The sequence below is a fragment of the Cricetulus griseus genome, chromosome 4, assembly GCF_003668045.3.
Source record: "Cricetulus griseus strain 17A/GY chromosome 4, alternate assembly CriGri-PICRH-1.0, whole genome shotgun sequence".
In the NCBI taxonomy this organism is placed as follows: domain Eukaryota; kingdom Metazoa; phylum Chordata; class Mammalia; order Rodentia; family Cricetidae; genus Cricetulus; species Cricetulus griseus.
The window spans coordinates 204,534,974-204,562,057 of record NC_048597.1 but is presented as its reverse complement, the minus strand read 5'-3'; the positions used below and the strand labels follow the sequence as shown (position 1 = coordinate 204,562,057).

Sequence of the window (27,084 nt, the reverse complement as noted above, 5' to 3'; positions counted from 1 at the left end):
ATTTAGGTAATATAAAGGCTAACACTAGCTCATAAAATGACCTGATGTCATCTAACATAGACTCAATTACCACTTTCCCCATTGGTCTAGCAAACATCTCCCCATCTTCTCTCAGTCACCACCAAGTTTCTACAATCACATATGGCATCATCTATAGCTACAAAATGTCAACTGCAAAACATGCTATGTCTACCATTAATTCTAAACGAAGGACTATCATTCAAATATGGGGCATTAAATTAGTTAAGAAGCCCATACATTTAAAAAGTTCCTATTTTTATTGTTGGAATCTGGGGGCTGTTGGGAGTGTCTGTTCTGAAGCTAAGTCCTTCCTGACAGGTGATGAAAGAAGTACGTCTTGACAACAACACTGGCAAGTCTACACAGAATTATTTCCCAATGCCATTAAGTAATAAAGTGTTACAATCACTTATGAAGTACATACTGAGAACACACTACACACACAGAAAGTAAAATAAGGTAAGAATTGGTATTTTCCTTGAAAATATGTAGGACAGATGAAAGCCCGAGAGAACTTTACCAGAAGATTAAAAACAGGAAGGCATTTGAGGACTGCAGAATAGAAGAAGCAATCTTCCTACCTAGACTACAGTAGAGAATGAAGAAAAGGACAGAAAAAGGAAGTTCTGAATTTGGACTCAGGGTTTTCCCCAGCTGGATGTTGGTGGAAGTATGTAATTCCAACAGAACATTTTCTGTTGGCCAGTACCTTGGACCACAGCCATTTTGCCCTTTCCACATACAGTTCGGCAAGTCTCGATTCTCCTGCATTAAGGAGAGCATTGTAGGCTGTCTGATGGTGCCCAGCCTTTCTAGCTACTCTGGCACTCTGCAGCCAGCATTCTCCAACCATTTCGTTGTAATCTGGCCTAAGAAAAAATGTAGCAAAAATAGGAGAAAAAGAACATTTGTGAGCAGCTCTTCTCAACACAGAACCTTCTCACTGTGCTATTTCAATGCTTACTTTGTAAATCAACAACAAGCAAATACTGGTCTGAAGTGTTTTTATATTGTTCCATTTATATCTTATAAGTCTATCTAGAGTTTATTCTTTTTTGTTGATTTTTTTTTTTTTTTTGTATTTGAGAATCAAACCCAGCACTTGATAGGCAGGTACTCTACTACTTAAATGTATACCAACATAAGACTTTATTCTGGACTTATATTGATTGTCATTTACCTCCCAAGATACGTTAGTTACATTTTAAAAATTAAAAGTTAAAAACATGGGGTTGGAGAGATGGCTCAGAGGTTAAGAGCACTGACTGCTCTTCCAGAGGTCCTGAGTTCAACTCTCAGCAACCACATGGTGTCTCACAACCATTTGTATGAGACCTGGTGCCCTCTTCTGGTGTGCAGATATACATGGAAGTAGAATGTTGTATACATAATAAATAAATAAAAAGTTAAGAACACACACACATATATATACATTGTATTATTTTTTAAAAAAAAACAAAGTCTTGGGGTTGGAGAGATGGCTCAGTGGTTAAGAGCACTGAGTGCTCTTCCAAAGGTCCTGAGTTCAATTCCCAGCAACCACATGTTGGCTCACAACCATCTGTAATGAGATCTGGTGCCTTCTTCTGGCCTGCAGGCATACATGCAGGCAGAATGTATACATAATATATGCATACATGCATTTATTATGTATACATAATACTTACATAATTATTTACACAATACTTATATACATATTTATTACATAATTATTTTAATTATGTAATTATTAAATATTTAACATTTATATTATTTATATCATTAAATAACAAATACTCATATTACAAAACAATTAAATATTTAATTATTTATTTAATTAATATTTAATTAAATGTTTATCACACAATTATTTACATAATGTATACATAATCATTATGTATACATAATAAATACGTGTATGCATAATAGATAAATCTTTTAAAAAAAGATATTTCTTTAAAAACAAACTCTTTATGAAGGTTCACTGACAACTAAGAAGACCCCCTCCTGTACTGACTACCTGAATACTAAGATTATAGACATGCAATATCATGCTTGGCTATAAAATTAAGTCTTTAATATTTTCTTTAAACATTTTAAAATTTCAGTTTATCTTAAAATTTATTTATTTACTTTTATGTGTGTAAGTGTTCTGCTTGTGCACTACATGTGTGCCTGGTAGGGGCCAGAAGAGGTACTGAATCCCCTGGAACTGGTGTTACAGATGGTTGTGAGCTACCAAGTGGGTGCCTAGAAACTAATCATGTTCTTCTGCAAGAGCAGCAAGTGCTTTTAACCACTGAGTCATCTCTTTAGCCCTTGGTAAAATTGATTACTGTGGTCTAGGTTTGTTTCAACTATGTAATGAATTCATAAGAAGTGAAAATAGGAAATGTAGATGTAAAAGGAAAATACAACTCAAGAAAGTATGAACATAATACTGAATTCAAGACAACTGACTTTTTTTAAAAGTAGTATGAACCACCTTTTGTTGAGGCTTAATAAAGCTCTCCGGAGGGCCAGGATAGGCTCCTTGGCTCTATAGGAATTCTGGGTCATTTCTAGCCGAGCTGCCCAGTTCAGAGAGTCTTCATTACAAGTGTCACCTGGAGATTTGTGAAAAAGTGGTTTGATGCTATGCTCCAACTCACACAACATGTGCAATCTGAAAAGACAGATTATTAAATTATTACCACATTCAGTCTTATTAATCTCACATATTAAGTATGCACTTTAGATCAGCTATGAAAAACCAAACTTTTACCCTATTTTCTTGCTATATAAACAGCAACATTTATATGATTTAAAATTAAGTGTAAACACCAACTTATTCTCATAAAATATGGATTCATTATGAATACAAAATATTTATGTGATACTTGTACTAATATGAGGGTTTGATATGGTAAATACAATAAAAATAAACCTGTAAAGTGATAGTTAATTTTTTCCTAGGTGTCACGATATACTCCCACTATCTCTTGCATTTTTATAATAATCATTGTCTATGATTCAGTGTTGAAGGCACTAAATATAGCTCAGTAGCTACAGAATGAAGTTAAATTCAGTGATCCAAAATCTAGTTCCCCTAAGATATTAGACAACCATACAAAATATAGTAAATTCTAAGAACAACAAAATAAAAAAACCTGAATGTGGTTTTTAAACTTATAATACTTCAATTATAGCATTTATTATTATTATTCTTTTTTTTTACCATGTTTTTTCTCAGGCGAATAAGTAGACTTAAAGGAGACTATGTTAGGATATTTAAAAAAGAATGAAGAGCCAATTTGTGTTGTTAAGCAATATACCAAAAATACTATCAGAATTATTTACACGTAAAAAGTTATATCAGGTGACATATATAAATGAGGATTATAAAAATGGTATCCCCAAAATACCTCACAATAAATTCATATCCTCGTTGGTAAGAGCCTCTTTCAAAGCTTGCAGCTGAAAGAGGTACAATTTGTTCTGCTCTCACTAGTTTCAATGTGTCATAGAAAGCTGTGGTATCTCTTTTTTTGGCTGACAACAGTAGCTGTCCCAGTCTGACACTCCATGTTGTAGATTTCCCATCTGAAATACAAGTCAAGAAATGCTGTGATGAGTGGGGTCCAGGAGCCAGCTTTGCTACATTTTATAAGATGGGCAGCAAAAATACTAAACAGATGGTTTCTTTTAACTTCAAACAGCTAAACAGGCAATCATAAAATAGGCCAGAATTGTGAATGTTGCTAAACTATCTAAATTGGAATATTTACAGCAATTTAAAGCTGCTAATATTTTAAGAAGTAACTTTACCTCCTGCCAAATAGTTTTCCACCAAATCCCACTGTGACAGTTTCCAAGCTGCTTCTACTCTGTATGTGTTTAATTCATCTGTCCATTCAGACCTATTAAGAGAAATGCATATCAACTACATTTTAATCTATTTACATTTAAAGTAGTATTTATATTTTATAGGTTTACATATTTTACTTATTTACTGATCAACTGTATTTATATTATATTTCATAGTTTGATACAAAATAATTACCCCAAACAGCTGAGAAAATCTAGAGTCACTTGTTGCGGAAAAACATTTCCACTAATTTTTATTGAACCAGGCATGATGATGATACACTTTAATCTCAGCACTCAGCGAAGCAGGGTCAAGTTTATCTCTGTTTGTTTGAGGCTAGTCAGGGATACATAGTGAGATTTTTATCTCAAAATACCAAACAAACAACCCTTATTTATTTTGTATGCATATGGATATACATGTGTCACGAATTTAAAAATGACATTTTGTGGGAAAAAATGAATGTGGCATATATTAGGATATATTAGGATAGTTAATTCCCCCCAAAAGACACAGTTCTTAATCAAATTATCTGAGGGCTTAACTTAAGATCATAGAAGAAAGAGTAATTCAACACAGAGTTAAAGCACTTTAAATACCAGGGAGTTTTGGTGTGGGTCATGGACAGCTGGGTCCTGCATATGATACCCAACGAAATGATTTAACAAAGTTACTTACATCACGTTTAAAAAAAAAAATCAGTTGGTGGTGCATGCCTTTAATCCCAGCACTCGGGAGGCAGAGGCAGGCGGATCTCTGTGAATTCGAGGCCAGCCTGGTCTCCAGAGTGAATGCCAGGATAGGCTCGAAAAACAAAACAAAACAAAACAAATCAGTTCTCTACAATATATATGTTTTCTTAATCTACTTTCAGGTATTTGGAAATTTTTGATTTACAAACTCAGTAATAATTCTCTCTCTGTCTCTTAAGAGGTGGCTTTATTATAGCAAAGCTGGCCCCAAACTCCTGGGGTTATTATGGCATCCTTTTGTCTCAACCTCCTGAGGAACCATAACATGCATGTGCCACTGTCCTTGTTTCTATAGTTGTCAATTTGACCCACCCGAGAACAAAGAACCTCAAATGAGGAACTGCTCCTGTCAGACAGGCTTGTGGCCATGGTACAGAGTATTTTCTTATTGCTAATTGATGTAGGATGGTTCACCCCACCATGGGTAGTTCCATCCCTGGGCAGGCGGGCATGGTCAGCATAAGAAAGGGAGCTGAATGTGAGACTGGGAGTAAGCAAGTAAGCAATGTTCCTCCATGGTCTCTTCTTTTATTGCTTTTTGAAGCACCTGCCTTAAGTTCCTGCCTTGGCTTCCTATGATGATGAACTGGAATTTGTAAGCCGAAATAAAAATCCTCTCCTCCCCGAATTGGTTTTGGTCAGCTACCCACACCCAATTAATGGACTATATTCTTCTAAAGGATTCTACTTAGGTGACACTAGGGATGAACGGTGATATTTTGGGTTATGACTGCATAGGAGCACCTACTCTTAATTTTTTTTAAAGATTTATTTATTTATTATGCATACAATGTTCTGTCTGCATGTACCCCTGCATGACAGAAGAGGGCACCAGATCTCATTACAAATGGTTGTGAGCCACTATATGGTTGCTGGGAATTGAACTCAGCCCCTCTGGAAGTGCAGCCACTGCTCTTAGCCTCTGAGCCATCTCCCTAGCCCCCTCTTTTAATTTTTTAAAATACATAATTTGAGTATTGGCTATAAGTTAGATTCTTTGTAAATCTAGGTAAAGAATCTAGCTTATAACCAATATTCAAATTATATAATTAAGAAAATAAGCTGGGCAGTGATGGCATACACTTTTAATCCCAGCACTCGGGAGGCAGAGGCAGGCAGCTCTCTGAGTTCAAGGACAGCCTAGCCTACACAGGAGAGCTAGGAATGTTACATATAGAAACCCTATCTCGAAAAATCAAAACAAACAAACAAACAAGATTCCTTATCTAATAATATCACAAAGTTACACATATATCCATATTATTAAAAAACAAAAATGAACAAAATAACAGAGGCTGGGCCAGGACCATTACCCTTAAGTGCCGTTATTGGTCTTTCTGTTGCAAAAGAAGAAAATATGACAAATAACCTAATAATTTTTAGTTTTAAAGGTCTACAAATAGGGTTAGGATTTAGCTCGACTGGATTGGTACAGTGCTTGCCTAGCAAGCACAAGATCCTAAGCTCATATAAACCCATTTGTGATGCTGCATAGCCATAATCCCAGAACTTGTGGGTGAAGGCAGGAGACTCAAAGTTTAGGTCATCTGTGGCTACACAGTGAACTCGAGACCAGATGGGGGTACATGAGACCTTGTTGAAAAATGCCCAGTCCCAAAGTCTAAAAAGAGCAGTATACCAAGCATACTTCAACTTCTAAATATTAATGTTACCAAAGCCAATGTAGAACAAAGCTAAGAGCAAGGTAATAAACATTCAAAATTTAAAAGTCTAACAAAAAACAATTTTAAAAGCTTAGCATCAGATGCTAAGGTATCAAAATTTCAGAATAAAAATATAATTATTATTGAAGTATCAGAGATATACCATCCCAAGCCTAACACCAAAAGTACCAAATGATGAGGATGAGAATTTATTAATAAAACTATATAAATTAAAAGGAATTATGTGTAGGTTAAGCACAGAAAAAGAACTGTTTAAATGCAAACAGAGATCATCTCCAATGAAAATATGTGCCCTTGTTGACCATTTTGTTTTATTATGATATAGTATCCTTTCATGGAAGTGACCAAAGCCTTTTACAGCCCAAAGACTGAGATGTATTAGGTCCTGGACAGAAAACAAGAGGAGTCTAACTGTACACTGAATGTTTTAAAGAACCTGACACATTAATTTGTATCATGAAAAAGTCCCCTATCAAACTCCAGTAATCTCTTATTCATGAGACATCTCAATTTGCAGAAACATAGCTACAGTGTCTAGCATATATATCCCCATGTCTGAACAACTTCCCCCATTGCTTCATGAGTTCCACTGTGTAACTATTAAACTAAAGTGAATGTATTTGTCTAGGACAAAGTACAATAGAGGCCCTTGTAACTGTTTCCCCTGTTTTTTTTTTTTTTTCCTGCTCAGCCCCTCTAATGGAACATCTCAGCAAAGGTTCTTCCTTTTTTCTGCTCAGCCCCCCTCAGGGAACATCTCAGCAAAGGTTCTTCTGGTCTGCACCAGGGAAAAACAATCTTCACCCAAAACCCAGAAAGAGATTTATTTGTGAGGGAGGAGTCCAGGAGAGTGGCTGCCTCTGTCAGGGTGGGAAAGGATAGCTGGCAACTGAACTGACAGGGACTCTTTGGGGCAGTTTTCCCAGGAAGATTTTCTGCTTAGGGATTGCCACCCAGGTCAGGGGCAGAATTGGCTCTAGTTTCAGGGCCATGTTGTGTTTCTTTCACTGGCTCTGGTTCTAGGGCCAAAGTGTGTTTCTTTGGCTCTGGTTTTCAGAGTCAGGGTGTTCTGAGTTCAGTGTTAAAGTGTTTCTTTCACTGGCTGGAGGTTTGGGGTCAGAGTGTTAGATTTCATGCTTAAGGATTGTTCCGTTTCGTGTTTCAGTTGGTCAAGGGCAGAGTTAGCAGTGGTATCAGGGCCAAAATGTGATTTTTTTTTCCCCTGGCCCTTTTTAGCTTTGTTTTGGGTCCAGGACATATTTCTTTCACTGGCTCTGGTTCCAAGGCCAAAGTGTGCTTCTTTGGCTCTGGTTTCAGAGTCAGGGTGGGTTTCTTTGGCTGGCCCTTTCCCCCTACACTTATCATAGATTTTAACTTAAAGAAACTGAAGATAAACTTTTTCAAAGTGTCTAACAACAAACACAATCTGTATTCTCTGATTGAGATCCATTCCTTGTGGATCAAATCTGCCTACCTAGAATAGCTGTGGTGTAGGATGTATAACAAAATGAGGATTTCTGGTTCTCAGGGAAAGCAGCTTCAAGAGCACAGATAACTACCTCAGTTAATATTTCAACTAGAATAAATGTTTGACTGGAAGAAGTGTTTAACCTTCATCTTTGCCATGAGCAACCTTTTTTTTCTTGTTGTTGCTGTTCAGGGATGTACAATTTACTACAATAAATCCATTTTCTTTAGGAAGATTGCTTTCATAATTATGGATCTTTTAGGTAAAATAAAATCTATTAGTAGTATTCCAAAAAAAAAAAAAAAAATTCAAAAGTTTCTTCCTGTTCCCCTACTTCCAGCACAGAAAACAACTGGTGTTAATACTACAGTGAGAGCTTGGATGAATTTTGAAGTCAGGGAACTATCTATATGAGTCATACCAGTGACAGGTGTACTCTGTAAATTTCCTGCCTTAAAGAACAATCTAATTACCTGGGTGTGATGGCATACACCTTTGATCCCAGCACTCAGGAGGTGGAGGCAGGTGGATCTCTGAGTTTGGGGCTAGCTGGTCTACAGAGCAAATTCCAGGACAGCCAGGGTTAGAGAAAAACTATGTCTTGAAAAACAAAGTGAAACAAAAAGAACAATCTAACTCAAGAATGACTCTAGACTTAAGTGGATAAAAGATAAGCTACTGACTGGGAGACTAAAATATTAAAAAATAAGAAAAGGACTAGCAAAAATGCTCAGTGGAGAGAGGCATTTGCTGTGTTACTCTGATATGAGGGGGAAAGTACTTCTGTGTATGTTTATTTTTATTGATTGTTGAATAAAATACTGTTTGGCCAATGGCAGCAAGTTGGAAAGGACTAGGAGTCAAAGAGGATTCTGGGAAATGAAGTAGAGAAGTGGTGATCCAGGCCGGAAGTGACACACCAAGGAGACTCATATTTAGCAAGGAGAAACAGGAAGCGTCCCCTTTTTCCCTTCTGCTCTTCCTCCAGCAGCACAATGTGATCCACCGGCATGGAAGGACGTCAATAAGGTGTTCGATAAGTCTTAGAAAATATATAGATTTATGATAATTGAGACTGAGCTAACAGATGAGAATTCTAGTCATTGGCCAAGTGGCATCTGAACCTAATACAAGTCTCTATATATATTAATTTGGGCCCTAACTCAGGCGGGAGGCTGACGTAAAGCACACATGTGGGGCTCGGGCAGCCTTTGGCGGAAAGATTTATGGGATACCTCAGTTTGATTCCAGAACCAACATAAGGGTAGAAGGAGAGAAGAGACTCCATCCACAACATTGTCCTCTGACCTCCACACATGCATGCCTCTCCTCCCATCAAACCCTGCCCCTACAACAATAATTTTGGGGCTCTCTCCAACATCATAAAAGCATATAAAATATTTCATTACTTTAGTGAACCTAAATCCATGCAATTGACAAATCAAAGTCCCTATCCAGAATAATTAAAGAAAATTATTCATAAATAAAACATTACCTGTTGGCATGCACTCCATTCACCTGAGTGATTACAGTAGACAGCTGACCAAGACCTAACATGGACTTCACCACACCATGATAATGAATGATCTGAAAAAAAAAACACTTATGACAGTAATTTCATTACAAATATAGCTGAGGGAATAAGAATAGCTTAATTTCCTCTATTTCTGCTTGTGTGTCCCTCTCTCCTAGATTGGCAAAACTATGTGGCTTGGCTATGTTGTAGCACCTACTACCAATGTCCAAATATACTATAAGTAACAGAAAAAAAAAAGTCTAAAAATAATTTCAGATTGAATTTATTTTTCTATATTTGTTCCAATTTCGGATCAAATATAGAATGTAAAATTCTCAGTATCTTAACATCTTGCTTCAAGATTATGTGTCATGCTGGGTGTTGGTGGCTCACGCCTTTAATCCCAGTACTCGGGAGACAGAGGCAGGTGGATCCCTGCGAGTTCCAGAGGGAGTGCCAGTATAGGCTCCAAAAGCTACACAGAGAAACCCTGTCTCAAAAAACCAAAGGAAAAAAAAAAAAGATTATGTGTCGTAAGTCAACAGATACAATGTTACTACTAATAAAGATTTGGTTGATGGGCTCTAGAACCACCAAGGAGACAAACCTTCAGGGGCACTGTACTATTTCCACAGCCCTAATTTGAGCGACTTCTAAAGTCATAAGAATTTGGCATTGAAAAGAATTTTTGAAAGCACAAGTCTATAACTTTACTGATCTGGAAATTAGTGTTAAACGTTTCCCAGATACATTGTGGCATTGACAAGGCAGTTTTGAATACAAGGTTGCTATCATTCCTATAGCAGCTTTTAAATGATCATCTTACCTGGTCTGGTTCTAGCTGAATAGCCCTGTCATAACAGGCAGTGGCATCCCTCAGCAAGCCAATACTTTCATGTTCAAGGATCTGTTCCTTTAGGGATGGCTCTGCTTTTCGAATTGCACTTACTCCAGCCACTCCATCTGGCTCATGCATAGCAGCATACAATTTCTTTGTTGATCCATTAAAAAACAAAAAGAGGGGAAACATAACAAAAATAAAACAAAAAGCATTACATAAGACTTTGATCTTATTTTTTGTTATTTATATTTGTTTTCAGGCAGAATTACAGTAAAATTACAAACAATTTTCAGGCATCCTGTTACCTTGACACTTTTATTCTATTTAAATATACATTCATCATTAGTACTATTATTGATCCTGAGGACTTGGGAGAACCTCATGTCCTGAATTTTTTTTTTTTTTGAGTCCAAATGAAAATAGTTTCTTTGGAGTATAATTTATAAGTGTTTTATTGTATTTAAAAGGTATTTAAATTTTAAATAAACATTTTATCATAGTGATATTGAGAAAACCTCAACAAAGCCAAGTAATTCATAATTTGGGCATGGCTAGATATGGGGATACACACCTGATATGGCCCAGGCTGGTCTTGAATTATTTACACAAGGTTACAACATTATACAAGATAAGTAAGCCACACTGACTCTAGTTAATAGAATAATATTGTATGTTTAGAGTTCAAAAAATGTTCTTATGTTAAATGCTTTTAACACACACACACAATCAATCAAGAATATTGGGGACATTTTTGGAAGTAAGGATGTTTCTAGTATTGGTTATGATGACTGTGGGTGTGTTATCTACAAACATCATGTTGCACATGTACAACTCTCTGTACACCAACTATGACACAATAAAGTAGTTTTGGGGGGTGGGGAAATACACTGGCAAGAGAAACCAGAGAAGAGAATCCAGGGGGAAGAAAATATTCTTGTAGCCATGGGACAAAAGCAAATGCCACCCAGATCAAAAGAGAAAACAACAACAACAACAACAACAACAAAAAAAAAAACCCACTATTTTGAGACAGATGTACAAAGCCTACAATACAATAGCCTTGATGAATTTGAACTCCTTATCCTCTTGCCTCTACCTCCCAAGTGCTGGGCTTACCACTGTGTACCATTAAATTTGCTAAAATCAAGTCTTGATGAGAATAGAAAGGTCCATCAAATGATACTGTGAGTTTAAGAAAATAGGGACTGAACTTGGTAACATGGAGGCCACTAATCTTTTTAGCAAGAATAGTACTGAGTCAAATGGGTATGCTGTCTTGGCCCCACGTACTGCCTCTTTTGTTTCTCACATAGCATATTATCTTCTAAACCTTTGTTACACCAGCATTCTCTCATCTCCTTACTCACTTACACTAAACTGAGGTCACTCGATGACATAGGATCTTTCCTTTATCAACTCTAAATGTCATTCTAAAACTGATATTCTATTGTTTGCATACATGATGCTCTTTCCTAATTCCATGGAGCTATCTCTAATAACAATGATTATATCAGACATCATCGACATGAAGTTATTCCTGGGTCCCTCATTCCCCTTCTCTTAACCACAATAGTACCTTCTTCAGGAGAATTGCATCAACACATGTAGATAGTACACCAAATCTGTTTCAATTTCTTCCCACTATCAGTAAGCATCTAAAGTATTTCAAGTATTTAGTACCTAGCTTAGTGTGTGAAATAGTCAAATCAACAATGTCACTGTAAATGACTGCCAATGTTACTTTTATTATTAAATCAACTATATTAATTTCAAACCTGTAGAAATCCAAGGTGCTTTTGAATATTTTGCTTCTTTTCTGTAATAAATGATTCAAAGTGCATTACAGCTCGTGTGTATGCTTTGGAGCGAAAGGAAGCTACAGCCAGAGTATCCTGAGGTATGAGGTCTAGAAAACGAGTTACACTCTGGTAGTCTTCAAGATTCACATTTGATACTGGATAAAATGAAAATTGAGTAGTTAAAGACTGATAGGATAAAAATTTAGAAGATGAATTATTTAACTTTAATTTTTTCCTTAAATAATTCAAATGCATTAAGGACTAATATTTTGGCCTTAACAAAGAACGAGATGACTGCTCAGAGGCTCTTGTTCCAGTTTTACCATTATTAACTTAACTGTGGACATTATTCAACTCACTCACTGAACCCATTTCTCCCCTGTTAAAAGGAAATATTAATACTTGTTTTGCCTTCCTTACAAGTTATTTAACAGAGTAAATGCAAAACTGTGATTGAATGTTAAAAAAAATATGAAAAGAAAGTAAAAGAAATAAAATGATTTACTACTCATGACTAAAACTGATAAGATACAATTATTCAGTAAGGAAAGTTCAGAATTATGTAAGAGGACATTTTATTTTAAAGCTTAGAAGTTTTTATCCTTTCTCAAGTACTGAGGATCAAGTCCTAGCTTTTGTTCATGTGAGACAAAAAATAACTCTGAGCTATTTGTATTCCTTGCCGACAAGTGTTAGTCTTTTGTTTGTTTGTTTGTTTTTGTTTTTTTGAGACAGGGTTTCTCTGTGTAGTTTTGGAGCCTATACTGGCATTCGTTCTGCTGGCCTCAAACTCACAGAGATCCGCCTGCCTCTGCCTCCCGAGTGCTGGGATTAAAGGCGTGCGCCACCAACGCCCGGTCAAGTGTTAGTCTTAAAAGACAGAATTTAATTGCAGTGCTAATGAAAACAATAGCCAAGTCAGTGCTTGCTTTAACAATAAGATTTTCACAAACAGAACTAGCAAATACTTAATTGCTAATTAATCATACTCCATAGAAAATAGTCCTGCAAACTGATAATTGTCTGCAAATATAGAAAAATTTGTAAAACAATAACCTACTGTCCTTAACAGGCATATGGATAAAGGAGGAGTGGCTTACAAACCTGACAATTTTGTAAGTGAAAATCTGTTTAGTAATTATCACATTATTTAATTTTCAAAATTAACCCCAAAACCTAGCAAGATAAATGTGACAGTTATGAGGATGGCTGAAGGATAATAGTAGTAATAGGATTATAACCACCTATGAACTATAAGAGCAATAAAACAAGTGGTTCAAAACCATGAAAAGCATTCATTACTATGTGATCAATATGATTCTTGTCACCAAATGATTTTACCACAGGGGTCAATTGGTAGGGCAACTATGAATGATTCTTTAATCTTGTTAGTGAAAGCTGTAATACCACAAAAACAGAATTACAGACTAGTAGCTCTAACACTGTAGCACAACAGTCTTCCCAGGGTGTTTGTAGATTCTGCTGGGTAACAAACACTACTTGAACACAGGAAAATAAACCAAATGAAATAAAAATCTTCTTAAACATTTAAAATTTTAAAATGTAAAAATAATGACACACACAAACACAATACCCTGAAGCTCAGGAAGCAAATGAATTAACAGTAAGGAGTAGCAAAATCACAGTATCACTCTATCATCTACTTCACAGATCATAATTTACACTCACATATATCACTTCATCAAATCCTCACAAAATCTCCTAAGGGAGAAATCCCATTTATATAAAGAAAAATTAGGTATGTACTTTGTTCATGGAACTTAAAATAACAGCTTCTTGGTTTTTTGTTTTTAGTTTTTCAGTTCTGGATGCAAAAACCTTGGGTCCCAACATACTAGATAAGCATCCTATCTCTGAGCTACATCCTAACCCCAAAGTGGGGTCATATACAATAATTGCTTTTTCTCAGTGAAAAGTGTATATTATTACAATTTAAAGCATATGGAGGGGCTGGAGAGATAACTCAGAGGTTAAGCACATTGGCTGCTCTTCCAGGGCTCCTGAGTTCAATTCCCAGCAACCACATGGTGGCTCACAACCATCTGTGATGAAATCTGGTGCCCCCTTCTGGCCTGCAGAGATACATGCAGACAGAACACATAATAAATAAATCTAAAAAACAAAACAAAACAAGAAAACAAAAACAAAAAAAACAACCCATGTCAATAAAAAAAAAAAAATGCATATGGAAGCTGGGCGGTGGTTACGCACACCTTTAATCTCAGTACTCGGGAGGCAGAGGCAGGTGGATCTCTGTGAGTTCGAGGCCACCCTGGTCTACAGTTCCACGACAGGCTCCAAAGCTACATAGAGAAACCCTGTCTTGGAAAAAAAAAAAAAAAAAAAAAAGATGCACAGGGGCTGGAGGTATGGCTCAATAGTAGAATGCTTGCTTTCTATGTATAAGCCCTTGGGTTCTATCCCCAGTAGTGCATAAACAAACAATTGCTTAAAATAAGACTTTTTAAAACTAATGCTTACCTAGCATGATAGAGCACACCATTAATCCCAGCACTGAGGAGGCAGAAGCAAGCAGATTTCTGAGTTTGAGACCAGCCTGATCTATATACTGAGATTTAGGCCAGCTGGAGCTACATACTGAGACATCATCTTAAACAAACAAACTACTAATGCTTAAATTGTAGAATTAATAAAAGGACAAACTAATTGGTGGATATTACAAGAAAATATTCACACATTGTTGACCTTACCTCCTTTTAGTTTGTTTTGTGGATGTTTCTCAGCATTTAACGCCTGAAATTTGTGCCTTGCCCATTGGGTGAGATGGTCAAGCATAGAGAACACGGTCTGTGTACTCAATTGACAGAGATCAGATGCACTGTCCTGGGTACTGATGGCATGCTGATCATCATGCTTTAGCACTGCCATAATTTCTGCATAAACCTAAATAATTTACAGTTAATAATGAATCTATATAGTAACATTCTATTAATACCTGATGTATGATTAAACATTCTAGCTGTAATGAAAAGAAATAGTAGATTAGTAATAAACTTTCTTATCTGTAACTAAATCAATGAGAAAGAAAAACTGATTAAGAGTGACTGAGGCTGGAAAGATGGCTTGGTGGTTAAGAGCATTTGCTGTCCTTGCAGAGGACCTGGGTTCAATTCCCAGCATCAACATGTTGACCCACAACCATCTATAACTCCAGTTTATGGGATCAAATACCTTCTTCTGGCCTCTGTGGAAACCAGGCAGACATATGGTGCACAGACATACATGCAGACAAAACACAAAAAAGAGTGACTAAAATGGGCTAAAGAGTGATGGTTCAGTGGTTAAAAGTACTTGTTGCTCACTCAGGATGGGAGTTCAGAAGACACACATGAAGCAGCTCACACTGCTTATAACTCCAGCTCCAGGGATTTTGACACACTTTTCTGGTCTCCCTGTGCACCTACAAATATATGTGAAGCCCACACATAAATAGACAATCTTGCTAGGTAGTGGTAGCCCACACCTCTAATCTCAGCACTTGGGAGGCAGAGGCAGGTGGATCTCTGTGAGTTCAAGCCGGCCAGGTCTACAAAGTGAGTTCCAGTAGTCAGGACTGTTACACAAAGAAACCCTTTCTCAAAAAAGAAAAAAAAAAATCTTAAGAGTGATTATAATGAATTTCAGAGTAAATAGCCAAATATACTGATAACGATATTAGTTTTTTTGTATTAAACATATTTTTTTAAAGTTAGTAAGGCAACATTTTGTTTTTTGTACAAGTAGTACTGGCTAGGTAGCTTAGGATGACCTCTAACTCTGGATACTTCTGGCACTCTGCCTCTCAAATGCTGGAATTTATTATTTGTATATGTGAGTGAGAGAGCATGTGGGTACAGTGTTTCACAGTGTGCATGTGAAGGTCAGGACACAACTTTTAGGGCTCAGTTCTCTTTCCACCATGGAATCGGGACATTGAACTCAAGTCATCACTCTTATGTAGCAAGCATTTTATCCACTGAGCCATCTTGCTGGCACCTACTCTGTAGCTTCTAATGCTAATATGTTAGAGAAATTAAGTTTCATGTGTTCAGAACTTATGTCACATGTCTAAAACCAAATAAAATAACTCTCACCTCTTGCTGATCTTCTTGATTACAACCCAACAAGACATACACTAGAATATGTGGAAGAAGATAGATGGTGACCTTGAAATCATGCTTCATCATTATGCTACAGCATGTAAAGATTTTACTGGCAAGATCATGCCGAACCTGTAAATTTAAATGGTTTAAGAAAGATTAGTAGTTTTACACATTCTATTGATTGAATGTTAAAATGTAGTATATGAGATGTTAAATGTTAAAATGTTAAAATGTAGTATATGAGATGTTAAATGTTAAAATGTTAAAATGTAGTATATGAGATAATTCACGCAGTGAAGGATGCACATTAAAGCAAGGAAAACGTCAGATGGTTTCTCAAAAATGATCTTAAATGCCAGAACTCTAAGATCCCCTACAGGCAATGTAAGCTGCTAGCTTACATTAGTATAAATACCTTTACCTCTTCTACAGCTCTTTTTCAATGTGTTACATTTTATTATACATTAACTTTCCTAATTATATCGTATTTAGCTATTATTGAATTTAGTGTGCTAATTCCTTAAGTGAAGTAACAACAATAAAAAAAAAAAGTATGCCGAATCAGCACATTAAGTAAGTGGTTGGTACTTTAAGGAGTGTGCAATGACAAACTGTAAGATAAAAATAAAAGAAACAAAAAACTTAGGGGGACATAAAAAGTTCAAAATATGTACACTTTAAATCCACACAATTTTCAGATTTCAACTTAAAGTCAAATGTAAGATCTAATCTTCAACTTATGATTACTGAACTGTTAGAAAATGTTTAAATGTTTCTTTTTTAACTTGTATACTAAATTTTGACTTAAAAAAGAACTAAACAAAATATTTGGAGCTAGAAATAGTCACTTTAATAATATTCAACATTTCACACATTTTTAAAAACTTGTTTATTACATATGTAGTGTTCTGCATGTGGGTATGCAGAAGAGGGGACCAGATCTCATTACAGATGGTTGTGAGCCACCATGTGGTTGCTGGGAATTGAACTCAGGACCTCTGGAAAAGCAGGCAATGCTCTTAACCCTTGAGCCATCTCTCCAGCCCTTCACACATATTTTCGTGTTCTTAAAAAAGTGAAAGAAAATGCTTTAAAATTGCCATCTAATAACTGAGATATTTAAAAATACTAATTAACAACAGAAATGTAAATCTAAAGCAAAAGTTGCATTTAAATATACCTTAAGCATTTTCTTAGAATGCACAGTATAATTTTGTTAGTTAGGCCCATACAAATTTCAAATTAGGGAAATTTTACAATATACCTTTAGTTTTCCAAGAAACTTCATTAAAAATATCTTAAATAGAAAAAAGTATAAATGATATATCTTCTTTCAAAAATATCACTAAATGCTAATGTATCTTATTTACATAAAAATATGTAAACATAAAAATATTATCTTTTAATTCTGTGAGCCTGCACATCCTCTTGTATGTGCTATACATTCAGGTATATGTTCTGTATTCTTCCAGAATTTCTGATCAGTTAATAAATTCTAAGCTAGGTTGTCTTACCTTTGTTATAAGATAACCTGCCCAAGATGATGACCATTCTGCAAAGTTATTACCTAATTTACTTAAGTAAATTGGCTTCTTTACTCCAGACCAATCTGTTGATTTCTGGGAACTCTTATATCTGTAATTTTAAGATTTATTTACAAATATATATTTAGATATACTGTAAAGAAAGCATAAGAAGTTACATGCACCTCTTCACTGAGAACTGTACTATATTATATTTGCTAAATTCTGGTGAAAGGCAGTATTTTTCTATTACTTAAGGGTGGAGTAGGGGTTCTGAGTATGTTTTTCCTTCAGAGCTTTCGAACCTCTAGTAGCCAAGTTCAAGCTGCTCAGTTACATTATTCTCCATTGCTCTTCATTTTGGGCATCCACCAAACTCATTGATTACCATATTAGTTGACAATTTCAGTGCATTGCTCTATTCTTTCTCCCTCAAGTTTTATTATCATAACTGGCTTCAATGTTTGGCTAGAACACTTAACTGAATGCTAATCTTCTAAAGAATTTTCTCCTTCACTCAAATTATAAGGGCTCCTCAAATTATCTGTATCATGTCTACTGTCACTTTTGGCCAATGATCTCATCTCCTGTACCTCTGACTTCACAAAGGAAAAAAATAAACCCCCACTATTTCTCAAAATCTAATCTGTAAACCCAGCTGGTGCCTTTAGCTTTCCATAATAAAATGAGAGAAATTCTCCCATTCTCTCCTATTAGTTCAGTATGACTTTCCTTTTCGTCCTTGGCATTACATTTTGTTAACCATGTTCAAACAGCTCTCATCTCATAACTAACTACATAGCTGTAGGATTTTCTGAAGGCATAGGTTCTTTTATCATGTAAGTTCAGTAATGGATAAATATAATATTTGCTCTATACCCAAGGTCTCCAGCAAGCAAAATACATTTTACTATATTCTGTGTTTAAAAAAAAAAAAAAAAAAAAAAAGAGAAATCCACCACAGACAAAGATGAAACCTACCCTGAGGGCATGCAAGTAGGGGATCTGACTCTACCACCTCATCCAAGGTGGGTTCCAAACTCCAATCCTCAAACTTACACAGCAGGCACTTTACTGAAACCCCCAGCCTCTAATTACTGAGACCCCCCAGCCTCTAAAAATACTTTCGATGTTAAAAACTCTAAGAAGGTAATATTAAATTTTACAAAATTAAAAAGTTTTATGAAAATAATTTCAATGAATAGACATACCTAGTATTGAGATGAGGTTCTAATATTTCCCGGACATGCTCAGGAAATCTCTTCCACAGTTGGTGACCTGGGCCATTGCTCTGTATCTCTCTACAGTCATAAATAGAAAGTAATTCCTACAAATACATTTTACAATAATAAATCCACAGTGAAACAGATAAATGAAAAACTTTTAAGATTCTGAACTTCCTTAGGACATTTATTTCAACAGGGTCACAAAGCTATGATAATACTTCATTATGAAGCCAGTTTTGTGGTGATACGGTGCTTATGCTATAACAAATAAAGCTTGCCTGAAGATCAGAGTCCAGAGCTAGCCACACTAGTCAGCAATAGAGGCCAGGCAGTGGTGGTGTACACCTTCAATCCCAGCACTCAGGAGAAAAGAGGCAAATGGATCTCTATTAGTTCAAGGCCACCCTGGGCTACACAAAATTGATCCAGTCTAAAAGAGAAACAGAGCTCACACAAAGGTGATACTAGCACTTGGGGTCAAACACCTTTAATCCCAACACTAGGGAGGTGGAGACAGGAGTGATATGGCTCTGCAGAGAGTGGAATATAAGGCGGGAGGAGAAAGGAGCTGAGTGCAGTCTGAGCAGTAGTCAGTCTGAGGAGGCAGTCTGAAGCAGTCTGAGGACAGGATCACCCCTTTGGTCTGAGCATTAGTAGAGGTAAAAACTCTCTAGTGTCTGGCTGCTCTGCTTCTCTGATCCTTCAGCTTTCACCCCATAGCTGACTTAGATTTTTTTATTATTGAGACCAATTAGAATTTGTGCTACACACACAGTTCATGTAAAATAGCCTCTAAAACATAAAATTAAGAAGTATTCTGAGACAAAAAGAATTTCCTATATTCACAAATTATAGTCCTTAGAATGTTTCTTCAGGTGCTAAGGACTGCTAAATACGCATTCTGCAACTGAGATACACACCCAGGCCCTAACCCTGAGAATCTGCTTTCTTTGGAGTTATAATGAAAGTAGCTAGAAGTCCAAAAGAGTGCATAAAATCAAGATACCTTAACTTCTAGATATAAAATACTGAGTTTAAGCCTGGGTGGTGGTGACACATGCCTTTAATCCCAGCGCTCCAGAGGCAGAGGCAGGCAGACCTCTGAGTTTGAGGCCAGCCTGGTCTACACAGAGCTTTAAGATAGTCTGGACTACTTAAATCCTGTCTCTGAAAAACAAACAACTGAGCTTAAAATCCCCCAAACAGGATGCAAATGTTAAAGACAAGTTCATATCTAGGTATGGTAGAACACACCTACAACCCCAGCAATTGGGGACAGTGAGACACAAGAATCTTTATAAATTACAGGCTGTGGTCTTGAAACAATGGACTACAAAGCAAAATCCACGCCAGTCTGGTCTACATCATGAGATATTGTCTTGAAACAAACAAAACAATTAAGAAAGCCCAACCCACTATCTTATATTCAAGCCCAGAAACTAAATGATTCTGTTTTTGTTCCCATAAAGAATAAAATGAAACAAACGTAGCTGAGCATTGTGGTTCATTCCTATAATCCCAGCACTCAGGAGGCTGAAATGGGATTTAGAATTGGAGGCAAGGATGACATATATAATTAGAGCCTGTCTGAAAAAGCTGAGAGGGTATGGGAGAGATAAGAAGAAAGGGAGAAGGAAGAGGGGAGGAAGTGGCAGGGGGAAAGGAAAGAGGAAGAGAGATTTATTTTGATGTTTTTAAACAAGGTGTAGGGGAAGAATTTTATGACAAACTGTCATTAATACTCATCTCTAAAACAAAGCAAATAATCTAAGGTATTATATTTTATAGTTCATAGTATTCTTTCTTTCCTGTTCTTCTGAAAATAATCACATAAAACAGATACATGTTTTTCAAGCCAATCATTATCTTGTATTTATCTTGTTCCTTATATTTAGTTTTTAAAATTAAAAACAAAGACAGTATTTTTAAAAACTCAAAAAAGTACTTGAATTTTATTTTTCATTTAACCTTAAAATGTTATTAAAATTTTGTTTTAATCTAGCCTTTTCTAGCTTGCCAAAGTCCCTTTAAAAGAAGCTCTTCCGCAACTGGTGAGATGGCTTAGTGGGCAAAGGACCTTGCCACCAAGCCATCCAATGAGTTAGAACCCCACAACCCACATGGTGGAAGGAGAGAATTGACTTTCTCAAGTTGTTCTCTGACCTCCAGATGGGAAGTGCACACATGTGAGTGTGTACACACAAATACTGATAGAAATATGAGAAAATAAAGAATGCCTCTTCTATTAGCAGGATGTATTAGATCAGTGATTCTCCTTTCAGGACACTTACCTACACTGTTAAAAACATCAATAAGGGGCTAGGTGTGGTGGTGTATAACTTTAATCCCACCACTTGGGAGGCAGAGATAGGCAGATCTCTATGAGTATAGCCCAGTCTACATAGTAAGTCACCATAGTGAGTTCCTTAACTCAAAATAAACAAAACACAACAAACCAGTAATATGTTTATATGTACAGACATTGTTTCAAATTTCATAGAGAAAACAGAAGTAGTTAGCTGACCCCCCCAAACTTCTATTCCTAGAATCTGTGTGAGCTTGACAACACCAGTTACTTGTGCACCTTTGACCTGCTTTCTTTATTGTTATTATAATCAATTGTTCTTTTTTGTTACATTTCATTATTTTATTTTACGTGTATAGGTTTTGTCTGCATGTATGTCAGTGCACCACATACATGTCTAATATTTATGGAGACCAGAGAAAGGCCTGGATCCTCTGGAACTGGAATTTCAGACAGTTGTGAGCTGTCATGTGGGTGCAGAGAATTGAACTTAGTCCTCAGGAAGAGTAGCCAGTGCTTTTAAACTGGGCCATTTCTTCAGCCCCAATGGATTCTTCTTGTTGTTGTTCTTTTGAGGCAGGGTTTCATGTATCTCAGACTGACCTCAAATACACTACATGAAGATGGCCTTGAACTTGTTATCTTGGCTTTATCTCCACAGATATGAGCTAGCATGCCAAGATATGTTGCAGATCCACAACATGCTTTATGCATGATTAACAAGCACTCTGCCACCAGATACATCCTCACTCCTGTTCTTATTTTTAATGAAGGTTAACCATTCTACTGCACTGCATTCCATGTCTCTTTACCTGCTTATAATACTGCATCAGGACTAGCATATAGCTCAGTGGTAGACTGCATACTTAACATTAACATCCCACATTAAAAAAAATATAAAACAAAACACTTCATAATTCATTTCTACAGTATCACTGTCTCCTTTCTGATGACCTGTTCCTAGGCAGTATAGAAATACTGCTATTTTTTTTCTAGCTTTACAGTTTTTTATGCCCCAGCTACTCTCTCATTCTTCTCTTGTGCTTGACAAAAAAATTCTTCAAGAACTGGGTTTGTGTCCCCTCCCCTTTTCATTTCCCTCTTCCTATATTCTTGATACATGTTTGAAAAACTGATCATGTCAAGGTCAATAACTGCCTCTGTTTCTATGTAGTCAATGTTCTGTTTTCAGTTCTTAAACCGCTATAGCTGTAATCAGCACTTAATACAGATAACAAAGAGAAGACGTCTCCACACTTTTATCTTCTAGAACAGCATTTTCTCCTATTATCACTGGCAGCTCTCGTTTTGTCTGCTTGTTTGTTGTATCCATTAACTTCTCATTCCAGGTTCAAGCTTCAAGCTGAAGATCAGAAAAGCAAAGCACCAGCCACTAGCTCTTACCTCTAGCTCAGGCTGAAAAGCAATCCTGGCTCCACCAAACCTTGGACTATAATCCCAGACTGCTACACTCTACTCATCGTGGCTGGAGAATCCTGAGACTGGATGTCTTCCTATCCTCAATGTGGTTGGAGAATGAATGCCAGCTCTGAAACCCTGTTCCTGTCTTAAATACCTCTCATGAGTCCTGGATTTAAAGGTGTGCCTGGCTTCTATGGCTAATAGTATGGGCTGTTTTGCTATTTTGATCTCCACTGGCTTTAATAAATCATAAACAATATATCACCACAATGTACGTCTTAAAAATTATTTATGCTTGCAACAATGTAATGGATTTCATTAAGGCTGCTTCTTACTCCTCCTCCTTCTTGATTTTTAGTAACATTTTTAATAAAGAAGGTCTTGGTAGCAGGTAGCAAATTTTGTCCTCTCTTAAAAGATGGTGCAATAATGGTTAGTGTAATTAGAAGTCACTCTCTCTGGCATCTTTGTGAATCTATAACAGAGTAATTAAGGCATTTTCATATGTATGTGTCATTATAGTTTGTTCTTATTCAAGAAAATATACTTACTTCTATGTTCTCTAAAATATTATGAGTCTGCATCACTTAGATGGTAAAGGTAATGGTTAAGGATTTTACAAGTATAGAATTTATAGCTTTCTTACTAGCATTCAATATTGTAAAGTCAGTTAATGACCATTACATACAAGCATGCTTACCTGAATAGCATAAGCAGCTGAATCTTGTGCTCGGCTGTTATCTGCATACGCAAGGTAAGCTCTTGTTAGTTCCATCAGCAATCCATAAGCAAAGCTTAAATCTTCTACTCCAGACTTAATAAAAGCAAAAACAAACAAACAACAAAAAAACTCTCAATAATTGATACATAAATTTTCTTCAGGTGTTAGATACCATGTTACTTAGAAATAGGAAAGAAAAGTGAAGCTCAAAGCTGTTATCATAGCTGAAATATAATCCATAGCTAAGAAGTCAAATACTACATCTTCTTAGGATGCTATGAAACTTTTCCAAAATCATTCAACTTTGAATAGTTAGGCCACTTTGAAATGTTTGTGTTTCAACATGCAGAAAACAAACTATAGGGACACCAAGATGGCTAGTGGGCAAAGGTGCTTGAGGTGTACAGCTGGTGACCTGAGAGTTCAATCTTCACTTCTCAAAGTTATTCTCTGACCTCTACCTGTGTGAAATAGCACATGTGTCCATACACACACACACCTCTCTCCTCCGCCCCACAAGCCTGGAAGTTGCTTTACAGAATGTAGTTACTCCAATATAATTTCAACATTCTCTCTACTCAGATTCACCAAGTATAATAACACATCAAATTTTTCATTGGTGATATATCTCCTTGAGAAAGCACTTGCCTAGTAGCAAGGCCCTAAGTCCAAGCTCTAGCACTGAAAAAACAAAAACAAAAAACAACAAAAACAACAACAAAAAAATCACACTTATACATACAAGGAAACAAACAAAAACCAGCAAAAAGTAAAAATTGATTGTTGTACATGGATTTCCTTAAATATACATTACTAGAATACCCTGAAAAACTAGTTTTCTATGGAAGCACTAGCAAACATGTTTAAATGTTAATCTTTAGATAACTTTAATTAGATCTTAATTATTACCATAATTAGATTAGTAAGTTTTGTTTCCAAGAACAGAACACATTAGATTAACTATTAGGCTCAAACTATTGCTTTTGGCTAAAGAGCTCCATGATATTAATTAAAAGCTACTTAAAATTTCTGAATGCATAAGTAGAATATATAAACCTCAGTTGAAGATCAAGAGAGACTGCTCAGCAGTTAAGAGCACTAGCTGCTCTTGCTAAGGACCTGGATTCAGTTTCCACATGGGAGCTCACACTGTCGGCAATTTTAGTTTCAGGGGATCCAACACCCTCTTCTAGCCTTTGTGGACACTAGGCATGCATGTGGTGCAAAGACATACATTCAGATAAAACCCTCATACAGAGGATAAAAAATTCAAACAAAAGAAAACAAAAATAACTTAGACAGAGAATATTAACATTCAAAATTACCATCACTTACCACAAATGTAAAATCTTTTCCCTGAGTTTCTGTTGTTGAGAAATCTAATCGTCCTGGATCTATTGCCCCCAATTCTCCTAAACATTCCCCACACAGTAAGCGAGCTTGAGAGTTTGCATCCTGGCAGCCCTTCAAAATTACCGTCACCAGCTGTGAGATAACAGGCTCCACAGTTTCACTATCAGTTGCATACTTTATCAGTTTTTCCTAAAGTAAAAATAGAAAGTTTATATAGAACTCTTACAGCATGTTTTTCTCAACTAGAGCTTAAAAATATTAATACAAACAAAATCAAATTCCTGTATCTTCAATCTTTTCAATTAGTTTTTGATGATTTCATATAAAATAGCTCACAAGATGTTTTGCAGCCGTAGTAAGTACTCTTAACTAAGGTATCTCTTTTGCCCAAGAATTATCTTTTAGATGGTATCATTTTAGTGCTTATTTTCTATTAAGCCTATACCTGGTTTGCCAGTTTTAAATATATGTAATGATGCACATATATTTTTACTTCTAGCTATTGCTCATGTAACAATTACCGAGTTTACTTATTAGAGGGTATACATTCATAGAGAGTCTCTTGACCAAGTATTATTTAATCTTAGATTTACAGTTAAATATATAAATAGCAGTGTACAATAAATCTTTCTGTCAAAAGCCGCCTGAGCCCCACCACCACGTGTGAGCTTTACACCAGCCGCCCGCCCAAGTTAGGCCCAAATGAATACACAGAAACTTGTATTAGGTTCAAAGCTGCTTGGCCAATGACTAGGATTCCTCATCTGTTACCTCAGTCTTAATTACCATAAATCCATATATTTTATAAGACTTATCGGACGCCTTATTGGCGTCACTCCTTGCCGGTGGCTCACATCCTGCCGCTGGATAGCAGTTATAAGTCTTCTTCACAAACTTTGCTCTGTCATCTAGACTAAATGAAACCCATCCTCAAATAAAAGTCTTAGGAAGGGCTTACTTGTAAAAATAGTACTTCTTCAATTCTTGTGCATTTAAAACTGTTCTTAACCATTATACTCTAATAAGCACAGCTGGAGTCGTTTTGTTTTGTCCTGTTTTGTTTTTGGAGACATAGTCTCTAGACCCCTATTAATCTGGTTTCCTTGCCCTTGCCAATTAATTCTTTTTTTTAAAGATTTATTTATTTATGTTTATTGGCATGTTGTCTGCAGGTACATTTACACACCTGAAGAGGGTACAGTTATAGACAATTGTGAGCTGCCATGTGGGTGCTGGGAATTGAACTCAGGACCTCTGGAAGAATAGCCATCTCTCCAGCCCCCCAATTAATTCTAAAGGGTGGGAATGCTAGAGAGATGGCTTAAGAGTTAAAGAGTAATTGCTCTTGCAGAGGACCTGTGTTCAGTTCCCAACACTCACAGTGTAGCTCATAACCATCCATAACTCCAGCTCCAGTTCTGACCTATGTAGGCATTGGGCATGCATGTGGTATATACAATAGCTGAAAAATTCACACACAGAAAAATATGTCTAAAAAAATTTTCAGTTTTTGGGCTAGAAGCTCTGAATTTTTTATATTACCAAAGTCTATGATTTATCTGAGTTGACTACTTGGCATTTTCTTTGTATAAAATGGTTATGTTAGTATTTATAATAGCTATTTTTTTCTAGAAAGATCTCTTTAATTAGTTTTGGTTTTTTTTGTTTTTTTTTTTTTTTTGGTTTTTCGAGACAGGGTTTCTTTGTGTAGCTTTGGAGCCTATCCTGGCACACGCACTGTAGACCAGGCTGGCCTCGAACTCACAAAGATCCACCTGCCTCTGCCTCCCAAGTGCTGGGATTAAAGGCGTGTGCCACCAACGCCTGGCCTCTTTAATTAGTTTTAAATATTAATTCTATCCTATTGCTTTGGTATCTTAAAATATTATTTTTAATGCCTTATCAATGACACTTAAATTTTTTAGTAAAATGTATTCTAATAGTCCATAATTTGTTCATTTTTTTTTTTCAGTTGACTTCTTGAATCCAGTGACCTGTAGCTCACTCATCTTCTGGTTATGTCCTTTAATCTCATTTATTTATTTAAACTTTTCTAAAGTTTCATGTGTGTGTCTGTGTCTAGGTAAGTGTATGCACATGTAGCATACAGAGACCAGAAGAAGGCATAGGATGCTCTTCTCTATCACTTTGTACCTATTCCTTTGAGGCAAGGTCTCCCTGTACCTGGGGCTCAAGTTTTCTAGGCTTAGGCTGAAAACCACCCCAGCAATTCGTCTTTCCTCTCAAACTCAGAGCTGGGATTATGGGCATACATTGAATTCATGACTTATGTGGGTGTTGAGATCTGTACTTTGGTCTCCATGACTGGGAGGGAGCACTATTAACCAGTTAGCCACCTGTCCAACACTCTCTAATTAAAATTAAAATTCTCGTGATGTTTTTTAATTTATAAATATTTGAAATTCTTAATTTAGGTTATTGTGCTAAATCTAGTTTTCTTTTACTTTTTGGCTGCTTTTAAGAAAGAAATGTCACAACCAA

The 27,084-nt window shown here is 36.2% G+C and overlaps 1 protein-coding gene across 1 annotated transcript in view; it reads right to left on the bottom strand.

Annotated features, from left to right (window-relative positions):
* Atr (ATR serine/threonine kinase) overlaps positions 1-27,084 on the bottom strand; it is a 93,623-nt gene that overhangs the window by 29,708 nt on the left and 36,831 nt on the right. The window contains exons 22-34 of the mRNA NM_001292057.1: positions 24,565-24,771; positions 23,209-23,322; positions 18,767-18,882; positions 17,547-17,667; positions 16,024-16,161; positions 14,641-14,833; positions 11,885-12,063; positions 10,095-10,259; positions 9,248-9,339; positions 3,808-3,899; positions 3,405-3,582; positions 2,486-2,665; positions 731-890 (exon numbers count right to left, since the gene is read on the bottom strand). Coding sequence (NP_001278986.1) covers positions 731-890; positions 2,486-2,665; positions 3,405-3,582; positions 3,808-3,899; positions 9,248-9,339; positions 10,095-10,259; positions 11,885-12,063; positions 14,641-14,833; positions 16,024-16,161; positions 17,547-17,667; positions 18,767-18,882; positions 23,209-23,322; positions 24,565-24,771 — 1,935 coding nt within the window. The remainder of the gene's footprint in view (positions 1-730; positions 891-2,485; positions 2,666-3,404; positions 3,583-3,807; positions 3,900-9,247; positions 9,340-10,094; positions 10,260-11,884; positions 12,064-14,640; positions 14,834-16,023; positions 16,162-17,546; positions 17,668-18,766; positions 18,883-23,208; positions 23,323-24,564; positions 24,772-27,084) is intronic.